The following is a 16,677-nucleotide window of genomic DNA, read 5'->3' as shown; positions in this document are numbered from 1 at the left end:
CACTCTGAGCAGGCTGCTGCCCCTTTCCCCACCTGAGACAGCCCAGGCATAAATATGGAAGCAGAGACAGGGACTGAGGACAGGAAGAGCAAGCGCAGTGAGCTGGGCTGGCAAGAGACATAGTCAAGACTTCTGCCAGGACTACAGGAAAGAGGGCTCTTCCTGATGGCTGCTATCGCTACTTGTGGCCATTTCTGTTATTAAATAAGGAGATCTTATTTGAAAGGATAATCTTTTTTGAAAAAAGGATGTACTAGGACCTAAACCTGGCAACACAACAGGCTCAACATGGCACCCACCTTTTGTCCCCAGCACAGGTGGTGACAAAGTCTAACAAAAGGAAAATTTAAAAAAAAAAAAAAAAAAGAGATACCAAAAAGACAGCTGCCTCGTGCTGTGAGATGAAAACTCAGATCCAGCCAGGCGCAACCACGGACCTCTAGTCTTCCTGGTAGTACAGGCCAAACTAATATGGTCCTTCTTTGGTTTTAGTCACTGAGTTTTTCACAGTCTTAAATGACAGTTTACGGAAGAGTCGGGGGTGTGGCTCAGGCAGTACAGGGCTCACTTTGCACGCACCCAGCTCTGGGTTCATCCCTAGCACAGCAGAAAGTTGGCCACAGTGGGACTTGGGCAGAAGCAGGAAAATCAAAAGTTCAAGGTCACCCTACATGGGTGAGTTTGAGGCTAGTATGAGAAACATGAGACCCTCTCTGAAAAATATTCTAAAACAGAATTATGACAAAATCAAATTTATTTCCAGGGAAATAAATAGAATGAAAAGGTGAATGGGCTTCAGTTCATCCCTCTATTTCATAATCGAGGATCTCAAAAGGAAGAGCCAAGAGACACACTGTAGATGAATACATGAGGAGGACCCGGGAATGGCCGTGCATGCCTCTGATGTCAATACTCAGGAGACTGAGGCAGCAAGATCTTGAGTTGGGGGGGGAAAAGTCAGTTTGAGGTCAACCGAGGCTACACAGTGAACTTGAGGCCAACCTTACAAAGCAAAAGCGTATCTCAGACACACGAACAAGAGAGAAAGACCGACAGTTGCTAACATTCCAGTAAATAGCAAATGCTGCAAAGTCAAAAAAAAAAACAAGGAACCTGTTAGGATATGGAAAGAGGGATGAGGCAGAATGAATGCAAGGCAAGGCCAACTCGAGTAGGTTGCACAGAAGACATATCACTCAGTGGGCTTGAATAAGGAAGAGACCGCATCCACCTGGAGATGAAGAAAGGCTTCAAATGGCCAGATGTTTCATGCACAAGGGTTGGCAGAATTAATACTGTGCAAATGGCTATATTACCAAAACAACCACTAGATTCAATATAATCTCCATCAAAATTCCAATAGTAATCTGCATAGAGACAGAAAAACAATATAATCTACAATTTTTATGAAAGCACAAAAATCTCTGACTAGTAAATACAATCCTGAGCGAGAACAATACTGAAGGTATCACAATAACCAAGTTCCAGCTATGCTACAGAGCTATAGTAACAAAACCTGCATGGCACTGGGACAAAACAGATACGCCAATCAACGCAACAGAATCCGGGACCTGGAAATAAACCCATGCAGTTACAAACACCTAATTGTCAAAAGGTACTAGAAATAAACCTTGCAGAAATGAAGCCCCTCTGACAAATGGAGCTGGGGAACTGGGTATCCACACAGAGAATGAAACCAATTCGTCTCTCTCATCCTGTGCAAAAGTCAGCCCACAACGGATCGCAGACCTTAAACTAAGAACCGAACCTTTGAAACTACTACGGGGAAACAGAAAAAATACTTCTAGACATAGACAGAGGGAACAACTTCCTGAATAGACACCAATAGCTCAGGTTATAATAACCAGATCTAAGAAATGGGACTGCATCAAAATAAAAGGTTTTGGTGGGGGCTTGGGAGATGGCTCAGTAAGGAAGCAGCTACAGACGCAAAGAGACCTGAATTCAGATCCCTGGTTCCCACCTGAAAATCTCGGTGTGGCTGTGCACACTTCTGAGCCCAATGCTGGGGAACTGAGGAGAATGGAGCCAGGCCACCACTGGAACGCGCTGGCCACCACTGGAACGCGCTAGTCACCACCCCAGCTGAAAAGCAGCAAGCTCCAGGTTCAGGGAGAGACAGCGAACAGAGAAGACAGAGTGACAGAGGACACTGAGTGTTCTCCTCTGCGTTCTGTACTTAAGAGCATGGGTACACACCCTATGCATGCCCACGCATGTATACATATCACACACACACACACACACACACACACACAGAAACGTTGAGACAGCAAAGGAAGTAATGACCAGAATGAAGAGACAGTCCACAGAATGGGAGAAAATAGTTGCTATTTATTTGACAAGGGATTAATAACAGGAATATATTCCTCACACCCAGTGCTTCACTCATTGGAGATGCCTCCTGAGCCTTCTCAGCAATTCGGCCCTTGCCCACGCCCCTGATCTGCATTTATGTATCTGCTCCTGACAACCTTAACTCCACACTCAACGCTTGAATTCACCATAATTCCCAGACAACCTCTTTCTTGTGTTAATGGATTAGCAGTATCCTGTTTCACTCTGAGGTTTGAAACCTTGCTCATCCTTTTTGTGGTGCTTGGGTTTGAACTTAGGGTCTTATACATGCTAGGCGAGCCCTGCACCACTGAGAGCTGTCATATATGCGAGGCGAGCCCTGCACCACTAAGAGCTGTCATACATACGAGGCGAGCCCCAAACCACAGGCTTTCTTGCTTTGTATTTTGACACAGCGTCTCATCAAGCTGCCCAGGCTACTCCTGAGCTCACTCTGCCATTTAAGGAGACTTTGAACTTGTAATCCTCCTGCTTCAGCCCGCCATGTCGCTGGGACCGCAGGCAAACCACACTTCCACACTACCTTCGCTTGCTGACCATTTCCTACACAAAGTCCATTTTCCCTGCTATGTCCTTGTTCATAGCACCACCACGCATGTCCACAAGGATCATATGAAATGCCACAGTGTCCGTGAAGCCCTCCCTGGTTCCTCTACTGAATACCCTATATATATCTTATAGAATATAATAAAGTTCTACTTTTTTTGAAGGGAATATAGAGGGCTTTGGACAAATTAGACAGGCTGGGTCTGAGTCCTGTCCCAGCTCTCCACATGTGCCCTTTGACGAAGTCATGAACCCTCTCTAGCCTTCAGCTTCCTCATTTGTAAAACAGGACTAAGGTTAGGATTCATGAATCTATTCACATTAGTAAACTAAATGAGGGGAAATGCATGCAGAGCAGTTAACAATGCCTGACATCTCAGTATCAGGTACTGAGTGCTGGCCACTCCCTAACATCTAAAGGGAAATGCACTTATAACCCTGTGTTCTCATGGGGTGTCAACCACAGAGCCCATGAACACTCTACAGAGTGGCCTTCTCTGTTGTTCTGGGACGGGGTCCTACTATAAAGTCCCAGTGGTCTGGAAATCACTGTGTACACCAGGCTGGCTTCAAACTTGCAGCAATCCTCCTGCCTCTGCAATCTTAAATATTGGAATTATGGAACCCAGATTTGAATGACCAACTTTAATCTACAAAATTGCATCCTTTAAACATCCCTGGGATTTCCCAAAGCTCTTTTTTCTCCCCAATTTACTAGTGTTCCCCCACTCCCAACTTACCTGGTGTAAGATAGTATACCGTTCACGATACAGCTCAGCTTTATCTCGTGCTGTTCCAAATAAGGTTGGTGCAGCGTGATTAGTCATTGATAGACTAGAAGAAAAGGAATACCATTTAAGTATGTATGTGTGTGTGGATGTACACATATATACTATATTTACATATATGATAGTTATAAAAAATTAACACAAAGGTCAATCAAAAGTGAAACATAAAACTTTGTGAAAAATTATACAATTGAAATTCACTTAATCAACAAGTAGAAAGCTAGCCAGTGGACAAGAGCACTTGTTGCTCTTGCAGAGGTCCTAAGTTCAATTCCCAGCACCCGTATAGAAGCTAAAAACTGTAACTCCAGCTCCAGGAGATCCAGTGCCCCCTTTTGAGATTCATGGACACCAGGCATACATGTGGTCACACTCATATACTCATGACAAAATACCCATGCATGTAAAATACATAAATCTTTAAAAAAATTAAATCTACAAATGATATGTGGTATACTTACGGGAGAAATTTTTTTCTTTCTGAACTGTACACAAAATGCGGAATATCAAAAGCTCCAATAATATTGAAAATATGCTCTCTGAAAAGCAACCCATAAAACACAGATCGAACTTATTAAAACACAAGAATTATAAATAGTAGTAATTCACATCATAATTTTTTGCATATAATACTCTGCACATTTTCTTCAAGCCATGACCAATTTTTTTTATAGTGTTACAAATAAGAGGATAACGTTTTTAGCTTGTATATTCCACTACTTTCGAGAGATATGACGGTCAAAGGTGTGATGGTGCCCTCCATAATCCTTGCACTAGGAAGGCAAAATCTAGGCCATAGAATGAGACCTGTCTCAAACAAACCAAACAGTAAATCATACTTTTGATGTTCAATTTAATTCATTCATAACACACAGACTATGAAATAGACTGGGAACATACCATGTCAGTAATAAACAAATACTATAATCCCACTAGAAAAAAATAGTAAAGATAACTCATTTAGCAATCAAATTTATAATGTGGGCTCACTTAAAATGAAACAAATAACAATGGCTTCTAATGTAGAACTATTGACCACCCATTGTTTTCCCTTGGTAAGGCTCCCGCAGGAAGGAGCTGATGTGACCCACATACATAGTCTCATCAACCGACTGCCGGCACTCCTGGACGGCTGCTTCCACCACGGACCGCTCGATCATGTCTGATGACACTGAAAAGGCAAGTTCAAAGTCACAGTTTAGAACAGGGCTGAAAACTCCAGTGTCACAGCACCCACCTTCTAAGGTTAGTAAAGGCGTAACTCACAAAACATACAGTTTAGCACTTGGGTACTGGTAGCAAGACCAACATGAGTTCAAGGCCATCCTGGGCTACATAGAGAATCTTGAGGCCAGCCTGGGCTACATGAGATCCTGGATATAGAAGTACACAGCAGTAATCACAACACCTTTGAGGCTCACACACACACAAAACCCCTCATTGTACCCATTTCTTATTGATGGTAGAGCAACCTTGAGTATCAGCCCAAGAACACAGCTAAAACAGTTTAGAAAGCAGCACAAACTTAGGCCTGATCAGAAAGCGGGCACCCTGCCGGGCGGTGGTGGCATACACCTTTAATCCCAGCACTCGGGAGGCAGAGGCAGGCGGATCTCTATGAGTTCGACACCAGCCTGGTCTACAAGAGCTAGTTCCAGGACAGGCTCCAAAACCACAGAGAAACCCTGTCTCGAAAACCACAAAAAAAAAAAAAAAAAAAGAAAGAAAGAAAGAAAAGAAAGAAAGCGGGCACCCTTAATCACTCTGTTTTCAGCCAAAATACCATATGCCATTAGAAACTAACATATAATGATTAATAATCACGATTTCCTAAACTTTTTAGTGTAAAGGAGTTTTCTAAAGGAAGAGTGTGGTATTTTGAATGTAATTGGCCCCCATAATCGCATAGGGAGTGGCACTATTAGGAGAATAGCAGCTTTGCTGGAGGAAGTGCGTCACTGTGGGGGCGGGCTTTGAGGTTCCCTGTGCTCAGGATACCGCCCAGTGAGTCAGCTGTCTTCCTGTCGTCAGCAAGAGGTAGGACTCTCAGCTTTACCTCCAGCACCACGTCTGCCTGCACGCTGCCATGCTCCCCGCCATGATAATGGACTGAACCTCTGAAACTGTAAGCCAGCCCGCTCAATTAGATGTTTTCCTCATAAGAGTTGCTGCGGACACAGTGTCTTTTCATAGCAATAGAAACCTTAACTAAGACACAGAATGTGCATAAATCCCGCCTTTGAAGATGGGATGCAGAGAGGTGAGAGAGGGCTACAATTCCTGTCCTGTGGGCAGCAGAACACGGGAGCATTCCTTCTTCTCTGGCTGCTGCCTGCAATAGCAGATGAAGTGTTTGACCAGCACACCAGGCAAGTCAAGCCTTTTCACTTTTGTTTCCCCGTCAGCCCCGCATTTAGGAGTACCTGACTTAATAAGACAGTCACAGGTGTGCAGAGAGAAATAAGTGACCATTAAGGGTCAGATCTGGGTCAGCGACATGATTCAGTAGATAAAGGTACTTGGCACAGAACTCTGATGCCATGAGTTTGATCCTCAGATCCACATGGTAGAAGGAGAGAACCCACTCCAAAGTTGTCCTCTGACCTCCACATACATACTGTGGCACAGGTACACACACACACACACACACACACACAGTAATAGTAATAATATAATCCTTTAAAGGACAAGATCAGATTTATGAGTTAAATATAGAAAAGAGAGCATGGTAATCCCACCTCCCCAGAGATTAGAAGGTACAAAAGGGCCCTTAAAGAAAAGAATACCCCGAGGTCACAACTGAACTAAGCCTTTGGGAAAAGATAGTGCGATGTGTGTATTGCAGAACTCTGGAACAGCTTAATAAACAGAGCCTCAATTTCCATTTAAATCTAGATCTGAGGACACGAAGCTACGGCAATTTAAGCATCATCAGAAAATGTGACTTACAGGGCTGCTTTTCAACCGCATCGATGATCTTTTCTAGGGTCTCTTCAAGCTCTAACTCGGTGACAGACTGAAGGGCTTCAGTGAGATACTTAGTGGCTTCCCTGAGAAAGAAGGAAAAACAGAGGCCAAGAATTTCACAAAGTGCCCATTCATTCCTCCCATCAAGCGGTCCTCATTTTGCCTACAGTTTCTGAACAAAACTATATCCTTTGATTCCTGGCTAAGAAAACTGTTTCTATTGTTGCTGTTTTTGAGACAGGGATTCTCTATGTAGCAATGGGTGTCCTGGAACTTGCTCTGTAGACCAGAGGTGGCCTTGAACCCACAGAAATCCACCCACCTCTGCCTCTCAAGTGTTAGGATTAAAGGCATGTGCCACCACAACTGGCTAATAGAACTGTTTTGTTTGTTGGTAGTAGTACCAGCAAACTTTTATTTAAATCTTATAAAATTCAAGCTTTATAAAAAGCCAATGTAACAACATATCCTTGCAAGCAGATCATGCTAAAACACCCTGGACATCGAGGATGACCCCATCTTGACTAGAATGTTTGAGACCAAAGCCGAAACCCCAACTCAAGTCTTTTCTGGATTCCTGGCCCACAGAAAACGTTAGCTAAAACAAGAGTGCAGTTTTAGGGCTGGAGAGATGGCTCAGTGGTTAAGAGCCTTGCCTACTCTTCCAAAGGTCCTGAGATCAATTCCCAGCAACCACATGGTGGCTTACAACCATCTGTAATGAGGTCTGGTGCCCTCTTCTGGCCTTCAGGCATACACGCAGACAAAATATTGTATACATAATAAATAAATATTAAAAAAAAAAAGAGTGCAGTTTTAGTCTCTAAATCTCAGGGCAATCTGTTCCATGGCAACAGGTAACTAACACCATCTTCCTATAGTAAAGTTCTATGATGTTTAATTCTACGCATGGTGCCCTGAAACTAAGAGATGTGATATACGTCTCCCTGAATCAATGAGCTTCCAACAGCTTAATAAAAGTTCGTTTATAGTGAAAGGAGTTAATTGATCAATTATTTTTCTTTTCAAATATCAGAGATTAACAACGAAATCCATCATTTTCTCCCAGGATATACCCAGGTTGACCCTTGGACACTAATAGGCAAAAGGTAAAGGTAAAAGATCATTCAAACTGACTCAAAAAAGTATACTGTGCTCAGCAGGTACTTAAAACGTTTACTGTATTATAAAATGCAAAGACAATGCATTTGGGCAAACTGCCTTTTGGGCAAGATGTAAACTGGAAAATCTACAAAATAAAAATAAAAAGATATGTAAAACACCTTTAAATTTTATCCAGTTTTTAATCGTCCAGGCAATAAAGCAAATCCCAAACCGAGATGGGTGGGAGGCTCACAGTCTGCAGCATAAATAGCCAACAGACATGCAGACGGAGTTACCCAGGCCGCTCCTTTGACCTGTCTCCCTGTAACTTGCAGAAGTAACACTGAAACATTTGCACCCAGCAGAGACCGGGACCTCCGCTGATCTGAGGCCCTCAAGCCTCATTTACCGGGTTCTCTTGAGCCCCCGACAGCGCAAGCTCCGCCCAGCCTGGAAGTAACATTTGCACCGGGCGCGAGAGTCGCGGAAGCCCGGGGAGGATCTGCACCCTCAAATGCACAAGACCGACCTCTCCTTTTATAACAGAATATTCTAAGGGTCTCTGGGCGCCCGGGGCACTGCGGAGGGACAGGTTGCCTTACGACTCACCCTCTCAGCAGCAAGCCGCGCAACTTAAAAGCTGAGACCGCGCGGCTCCGCAGCCGCTCCGGCGCCATGTTCGCGATTTGGCGCCACCGCCGGGGCCCCGCCCCTCCTCGACTAGACACGCCCCTGCCCCGCCCCCAAATTCTTGAACTGGTGAGTTGGACGTTTGTCCCTTCACTTTGCAAAGGCTGGAGAATCTCAGATCCTAATCCTGAAGCAGAAACCCACCGGCGCGCCTGCCTTGCCTGGGGAGTGAAGCAAGAGTGATCTAAGTGGGAACAAGCTTCCTTTATCCCAAGTGCATTTCTGAACACACGGCGCTCTCACACTCGGGCTTCTCTCTGACTCTAGCCAAGCTTCCCGTCCCAGGATCTTTCCTTCCAAGGCTATGAAAGGTGCAGGACTGCCCTGTTTACAGGTTCTACACAAGCCCTGGGAAATGTTGTGTCTTCACTGTTTCCTCCAGCAGGTGCTCTCTCCATCACTCCCGTCCAACTAGCATTTTAGCTGAGGGCCTCTTCACAATGTGCTGTCATTAGCAATTTAAATGTATTAATTGACGTCTTTCACACATTAATTAACAATGTCCCACTTCTTCCACTGCAGCCTTTTTTTATATATGGAGAAACAAACAATTACAAATTACTTACTTGCGATGAAGGAAGGTACATTCGGTAGGCCACATTTTAAAATGTTTGCTCTTGCTGAGTGTGGCGGCACGTGCCTTTAATGCCAGGACTCAGAGGGCAGAAGCAGGCAAATCTCTTGTGAGTTCTGGAGCAACTTGTTCTACATAGTGAGTTCCAGACCAGTCAATGGTGCATAGTGAGACCTTAAATAAAAATAAAAACATAAATAATAAAATGCTTTTTCCGGTGAGCTGAAAAAAACATGGAGTGCTTACAAGTGAGCCTGCAACTTTATGGGACACAAGGAAGCGCTGGGCATGATATCACAGGTCTGTAATCCCAGCACTGAGAAGGGGGAGATGCCAACTTCGATGTCATAGCAAGTTCAAGGCAAGCCTGGGATACATGAGACTTAGTGGGAGGGAGACAAATAAACAAAAAACATGAAAATGAGGTGGGTGGTGGTGGTGCACACCATTAATCCCAGACCTCAGGAGGCAGAGGCGGGCAGTTCTCTGTGAGTTTGAGGCCAGCTTGGTCTACATAGTAAATTCTAGGACAAGCTCCAAAGCTACACAGAGAAAGCCTGTTTTGAAAAACAAAACATGAAAATGATTTCTTTCTTTCTTTTTTTTTTTTTAAATACTTATTTATTATGTATACAGAGCATTCCTTCCATGTGTGCCTGCAGGCCAGAAGAGGGCACCAGACCTCATTACAGATGGTTGTGAGCCACCATATGGTTGCTGGGAATTGAACTCAGGACCTTTGGAAGAGCAGGCAATGCTCTTAACCTCTGAGCCATCTCTCCAGTCTGTCTTTTTTGGTTTTTTGAGACAGGGTTTCTCTGTAGCTTTGGAGTCTGTCTTGCAACTAACTCTTGTAGATCACTCTGGCCTTGAACTCACAGAGAAGTGCCTGCCTCTGCCTCTTGAGTGCTGGAATTAAAGGCATGTGCCACCACCACTCAGCTGAAAATGATTTTTATTGGTTTTTATTGAGCTCTACATTTTTCTCTGTTCCCGTCCCTGCCTCTCCCCTCCCCTTCAACCCTCTCTCCCATGGTCCCCATGCTCCCAATTTACTCAGGAGACTTTGTCTTTTTCTACTTCCCATGTAGGTTAGATCCATGTATGTCTCTCTTAGAGTCCTCATTGTTGTCTAGGGTATCAGATCTCATTACAGATGGTTGTGAGTCCCAGATGTTTGTGAGCCAACATGTGGTTGCTGGGATTTGAACTCAGGACCTCTGAAAGAGCAGCCAGTGCTCTTAACCTCTGAGCTATCTCTCCAGCCATAAAAACTTTCCTTTTTTATTTAAACAGAAAAGGGGAAATGGTGTGGGAGGTCCTTCTGTATATGTGTTGCTTTATTGGTTAATGAATAAAGAAGCTTCCTTGGCTTGTGATAGGGCAGAGTAGAGCTAGGTGGGGAAAACTAAACTGAATGCTGGGAAAAAGAAGGCGAAGTCAAGGAAAAGCCATGGAGCAACCAGAGGAGAAAGACATGCTGTCAGGTGGAACCTTGCCGGTAGGCCACGAGCCTCATGGTAAAATATAAAATAATAGAAATGGGTTAACCAAAGATATAAAAACTAGGTAGTCACAGAGAAACCCTGTCTCGAAAAACCAAAAAAAAAAAAATTGATTGAAGATACTCTCACAAGTCATAGATAATAAACAAATGAAAATAGCAGTGTTAGTCCTGGCTTACCACCTTATGAGTTGTTTGCCAAGGAGGTACCTGAGGTCCCCCAAACAGTACAGACTGTTGCCACTGCTATTGGTTGCTCACCATAATTAGATAGTGTGATGACTATACTTGGTTGTCAATGTGACCACGTCTGAGATTAACTAAAATCCAAAAATGGAGGGCACCTGTGAGGGATTTAAAAAAAAAAAAATCTCAGTTTGAAGTAGGAAGATTCACTTCTAGACTGGATTTTGAGGCAAGCTGACACATCTTTAATCTGGCCACACCTGCTGGAAGCCTATATGAGGACAAGGAAGGAGGCTTTTGCTCTTTGTCATTTGGAGTCTTTGACAGCCCCCCCCCCCATAGGCAAGTCACAGAGGAGACCCTTGGGATTCAGAGCAAGGCTCTTTCATCATCTGCAGACAACTATTCTCCCTTTGAAAGACAGCTCTTGGCCTGCTATTGGGCTTCAGTGGAAACTGAAATTTGACATTAGGGCACCAAGCTGCCGCGTGCACTGAGCCCATCATGAGCTCTGTGTTATCAGTCCACCAAGTCGTAAAGTAGGACATGCACAGCAGCTGTCTGTTATCAGATGCAAGTGGTACATATGAAATCGTGCGGATCCGACGGTTCTATACCTGAGCAGGTCCTGGAGGCACAAGAGGTTACATGAAAAAGTTGCCCCAGTGTCTCCCATTACAGTGCCTTCTGCTGCCTGGTCACGGGCTATTCCCTAGGATCAACTGATTGAGGAAGTCTAAGGCCTGGTTTACTGATGATTCTACACATTATGCAGGCACCACCCAGCGGTGGACAGCTGCAATATTACAGCCCTTTCCTGGGACAACCCTGAAGACACCAGTGTAGGAAAATCTTCACGATGAACAGAACTCCAGGCAGTACACACGATATTACAGTTTGTTCAGAAGGAGAAGTGACCATATGTGCAATTGTTCACTGATTCATGGGCTGTAACCAATGGATTAGCTGGATAGTCAGGGACTTGGAGAGATCATAATTGGAAAATTGGTGAGAAAGACATCTGGGGAAGAAATATGTGGATAGATCTCTCCAGATGGGTGGAGGATGTGAAGATGCTTGCGTGCAGTATAAACGCTCATCAAAAGGTGACTGCAGTAGAGAAGCCAATAGTGGATGGCCCTTTCTGTGGACAGTCAGTCTCTTTCCCCAGCAGTTCCTGTCACTGCCCATTGGGCCCAGGAACAAAGGGGCCATCTTGGCAGAGATAGGCTCAGAAACATGGACTTCCACTCACCAAGGCTGACCTGGCTACAGCTCCTTCTGGGTGCCAGATCTGTCAATAGCAGAGACCAACACTAAGCCTTAGATACAGGGCCATTCCTCAGGGTGACCCAGTCAACAGCCACTTTCTCTATGGAAAAAGCAATGCTTTTTCCTTACTGGAGTAGACATTTATTCTGGTTATGGATTTGCCTTTCCTGCACATAATGCTTCTGTCAAAACCACCATCCTTGGACCTTCAGTATGCCTTATCCACAGTCAGTATTCCACACAGCACTGCTTCTGACCAAGGAAGTCTCTTCACAGCCATAGAAATGTAACAGTGGGCCCACAGTCATGGAATTCACTGGTCTTACCATGTCCCCTACCATCCTAAAGCAGCTGACCTGAAAGAAAGATGGGATGGCCTTTTGAAGACACAGTTATGGAACCAGTTAGGTGGCAGCAGCATGGAAGACTGGGGTGGGATTCTCCAGAAGGCAGCACAGGCTTTGAATCAGAGTCCAGTATATGGTAGAGTTTCTCCCATAGCCAGGATCCATGGGTTCAGAAATCAAGGGGTGGAAAAGGGAATAGTTCCACTTACTGACACTTCCAGTGAACCCCTAGAAAAACTTTTGCTTCCTGTTTCTGCAACCTTAAGTTTTATTGACTTAGGAGTTTTGGTTTCAGAGGAGGAAGCGCTCCTGCCAGTAGCCACGGCAAACATTCCATCGAACTGGAAGCTCAGACTTCTCTCTGGCCACTTTGGGCTCCCAATGCTCTTAAACCAGCTGTCTAAGGAGGGAATAACAGTGTTTGTCAGGAGGAGCGATTGATCCAGATTGCCATGGGGACATTCTCCACAACGCAGGTAAGAAAGATTACGTCTGGAGTGCAGAAGATCCTTTAAGGCGTCTCTTGGTGCTACTGTGTCCTGTGATTAATGGGAAACTAAAACAGCCTCCTCCAGGCAGGGTGACGAAGGGCACAGACGTGTCTGGAATGAAGGTGTGGGTCACTCCTCCAGGAAAAGAGCCGAGACCTGCTGAGGTTCTTGCCAAGGAAATACAGAATGGGTAGTAGAGGAAGGCAGTTCTAAATACCAGCTAAGGCCACATGACCAGCTACAGAAACAAAGATTACTTAACATGAATGTTTCTGTTGTATTTTGGTGAGAATGCATTTGTACAGATATTTGTGTTTTCTTTCTTCAGTTTCTTTATCATGTGATATAATGTAAATTAAGAGACTATCAATGGTTATGATACTTAAGTTTGAGATATTAAAAGAATGTCTCTCAAGGGACATTGCCACCTATTCTAAATTTATCATGCATTTGTGGTTGTCTAAGGGATAACTATATATGTTAGGTGTAATTATGACCTGGTTAAATAGATGATGTGTTTGTGATTGTATGTGGGATAGTTACATTTAGGTGTTATGGGCTGGTTGTTGTTTTCATTTGGAAATTAATTATGATATAAGAAGGTGATTGTGTGTCAGGTTGGCAAGGGGTGGGCTGTGACAGCTATTCTTGGTTGTCTACTGGACTGCATCTGGAATTAACTAAAAATCCAAAAGTGGAGGGCACACCTGTGAGGGATTTTTGCTTAATGTGACATGGGTAGATCCACTTTCTTTTTCTTCTAATACAGGGTTTCTCTGTGTAGCCCTAACTGTCCAGGAACTCACTGTGTAGACCAGAATTGCCTTGTACTCAGATCTGCCTGCCTCTGACTCCTGAGTGTCGGGATTAAAGGTACGTGCCACCATAGCCGGGCTTGGTAGATCCATTTCTCAGATGGATTTTGAGTCAGGAAGACATTCACCTTTAATCCGGATCTTGAGGTGGGAAGACACACTGATTAGTGCCTTCCAGAAGTAGGAAAGCTAGCCGGGAGGAAGGGCCAGTTCAGTCAGTCCCATATCCAAGGCAAGTGGGCCACGCCTTCTGCTGGAAGCCTTCCATAAATGAACATGGAAGAAGGAAGCTTTTGCTTTTTGCCTGCTTGCCCTTTTCTTGCCAGCAAATCCATTCCTTCACTGGCACTGGCATGAGAGCCTACTTCTACTTCTTTAGGATCCCAGCACTTAGAAGACCAGCTGAGACAGCCAACCTTGTGGACTGAGCACCTGCTGGGTTCTTGGACTTCCGGTTCACAGTCAGCCACTGTTGGATGAGTGTTAAATCATTTTAATACATCTCCTACCTATATAGAGACTCATTCTATAATTTCTGTTACTCTAGAGAGCCCTAATACAGATAGATGCCAAAGACATCACATACCACATGCTTTGGTGAAAAGACACAGAGAAATCCATATCGGACTGAACTGGTCCTCCTCCCTCCAGGCTAACTTTCATAGCTCTGGAAGGCACTAATCGGGCTGCTTAGGGAAAAATTGTAACCAATGGTCCCACTTGGCTGGGGATTCTGGGGGCTACAGTATTAACACGTCAGGCCTGATGTGCCCTTTGGTGAAACTGTTACCGGTACAACCAATTATTTTCTGATTGGATTCATGGACCTCATAAGAGAGAATTGGATTCCCAGCAACCACATGGTGGCTCACAACCATCTGTACTGAGATCTGGCACCCTCCTCTGGCGTGTGGGCATACATCGAGGCAGAATGTTGTATGCATAATAAATAAATAGAATCTTTTAAAAAAAAAAGAGAGAGAGAAAGAGAGAATTGGTGGCTGGTTTTGTAAACCCGGTCAAAAGCCCATGGCTGGGGAAACCATAGACTTTCCGGAAGGCTGCTAAGTGATATGTATCTGTCTAATTGCCTCCTAAATATTTGTGTTTCTGCCCAACCATTAGTACAGCTGTCATCGTTGGTCAACGAAGTTCCTGTTACTGCAGAGACTCAACCTGTAGAAGTGTTTCTAATGCCCAGCCCGAATGGTACATCTATACATCCTATCCAAATCTCAGGGGAGGGGCTGGAGAGATGGCTCAGAGGTTAAGAGCATTGCCTGCTCTTCCAAAGGTCCTGAGTTCAATTCCCAGCAACCACATGGTGGCTCACAACCATCTGTAATGAGGTCTGGTGCCCTCTTCTGGCCTTCAGGCATACACACAGACAGAATATTGTATACATAATAAATAAATAAATATAAAAAAATTAAAAAAAAAAAACCAAATCTCAGGGGACAACCTGGAAGAGGGAGGCGGAAGGATGGTTAGAGGTGGACCATTGAAGAAAGCGATCAGCACTGATTATGGGGTAGGGGAGGGGCTCCCCGCCACCAGTGGATTTGTAGACAGTTGACAGTAGCGAGGGAAGTAAGGTTCACGAGCTCCCATCCTCCAGCTTTTGTACTCAGTTAACAGTTGCCTGTCAGAGACATTTTTTTATTCAGTGGTATAGGCCATGCTCTTGTAACTGTAATTAAACTCATTAGTTCATCAACCGAGACTTGGACGGAATTATTTCCTCGGTCTATTGAATGGAAGGTTGTTCCTCTCACCAGAAAAAGTTTATGCAAGTGGGGAAAGCAAGATACAGAGCTGGAGGCCGGGCGGTGGTGGCGCATGCCTTTAATCCCAGCACTCGGGAGGCAGAGGCAGGCGGATCTTTGTGAGTTCGAGACCAGCCTGGTCTACAAGAGCTAGTTCCAGGACAGGCTCCAAAACCACAGAGAAACCCTGTCTTGAAAAACCAAAAAAAAAAAAAAAAAAAAAGATACAGAGCCGGGCAGACAATAATGCTCTCTTCTGGGTTAAGGGGAATTGTGCCTGTGTTCACACACATTACCATTACCACAAAGAAACACTAGAAAGTATCACTCAGTGCCTCAGGCGCCAAAGCCTTCTACTGTGATTAGCACTAGAGTAAGTACACGTAAAGGAAAAAAAAGAAAAAAAAAAAAAAAACATAAGCACTCAGACACTACAAAAGCAAAAACCTCAGACGTGATTTCCAACCTAAAAGTATAGCCGGATGTGGTAATGTGAGCACGCTGGAGGCTGAGGCAGAAGAATTGGCAGAGCACTGTCAGAACTACAAAAAAAAAAAAGAGGATGCATGTCAATAAACTGGCCCAGGTGAGGTTCATAAGCCCAGCACGTGGCCCAAGTTCAGGAAAATAAGCAAGCTCACTTCACAAATGAACATCATGGAGCTGGAGAGCCAGGGCTGAGGGGACCCAAGTTGGATTCCCAGCATCCACATGGAGGTTCACACCCATAACTCTAGGCCCACAATGTACATGATCCACAGACATACACATGAAATAATTTTTAAAAATAAATGAACGTCACGAGAAGGAAGTGAAGAAACGGTTCCAGATGACTAAAGACCTAAGAAGTCCAGACAGTGGCTGCAGAGAGGCTCAGGTAGAGGAGCGGGAAGTGTCTAAGGAGCTTTCCTGGGAGCACCCCGCCCCTCCAGCCCCTCTCCCCACCGCACCCGGAGGCCGCGCAGCCGCGCAGCTTTCCCGGTTCCGCCTCCGCCAATCTGGACCCTCCTCGCGTTCCGTTCGTGCGTGCGAGCCAGCGCCGAGCTGGCTGGGCCGTGGAGTGCGGATGGCGGACTCGCAGGCCTTCTGCGTGGCCGAGGAGCGCAGCGGCCACTGCGCCGTGGTGGACGGACACTTCCTCTACGTGTGGGGGGGCTACGTGGTAAGGGGAAGGGGCGGGCGCGCCGGGGTGGCGCGGGAGCGGCGGCTGGGGGATGACTGCCGGCACCGCGGCACCCCCAGCGGCTT

The 16,677-nt window shown here is 45.1% G+C and overlaps 2 protein-coding genes across 3 annotated transcripts in view; one reads left to right on the top strand and one right to left on the bottom strand.

Moving 5' to 3' along the window:
• The window catches only part of Pole2 (DNA polymerase epsilon 2, accessory subunit), a 29,252-nt gene extending 20,791 nt beyond the window's left edge, over window positions 1–8,461 (bottom strand). Inside the window, exons 1-5 of the mRNA XM_057782466.1 lie at window positions 8,394–8,461; window positions 6,663–6,763; window positions 4,809–4,884; window positions 4,175–4,252; window positions 3,666–3,759 (exon numbers count right to left, since the gene is read on the bottom strand). Of these exons, the coding sequence (XP_057638449.1) occupies window positions 3,666–3,759; window positions 4,175–4,252; window positions 4,809–4,884; window positions 6,663–6,763; window positions 8,394–8,461 (417 nt within the window). The remainder of the gene's footprint in view (window positions 1–3,665; window positions 3,760–4,174; window positions 4,253–4,808; window positions 4,885–6,662; window positions 6,764–8,393) is intronic.
• An 8,006-nt stretch (window positions 8,462–16,467) lies between these two features.
• The window catches only part of Klhdc1 (kelch domain containing 1), a 30,667-nt gene continuing 30,457 nt past the window's right edge, over window positions 16,468–16,677 (top strand). For both annotated transcript variants that reach the window (XM_057782665.1, XM_057782664.1), the window contains exon 1: window positions 16,468–16,591. In XM_057782665.1, the coding sequence (XP_057638648.1) occupies window positions 16,496–16,591 (96 nt within the window). In that variant the 5' untranslated portion in view covers window positions 16,468–16,495. The remainder of the gene's footprint in view (window positions 16,592–16,677) is intronic.

This window comes from Chionomys nivalis, chromosome 10 (genome assembly GCF_950005125.1).
Source record: "Chionomys nivalis chromosome 10, mChiNiv1.1, whole genome shotgun sequence".
NCBI classification, from domain to species: Eukaryota; Metazoa; Chordata; class Mammalia; order Rodentia; family Cricetidae; genus Chionomys; species Chionomys nivalis.
Note: the sequence above shows the minus strand (reverse complement) of the source record. Positions and strands in the feature narration are given on the sequence as shown.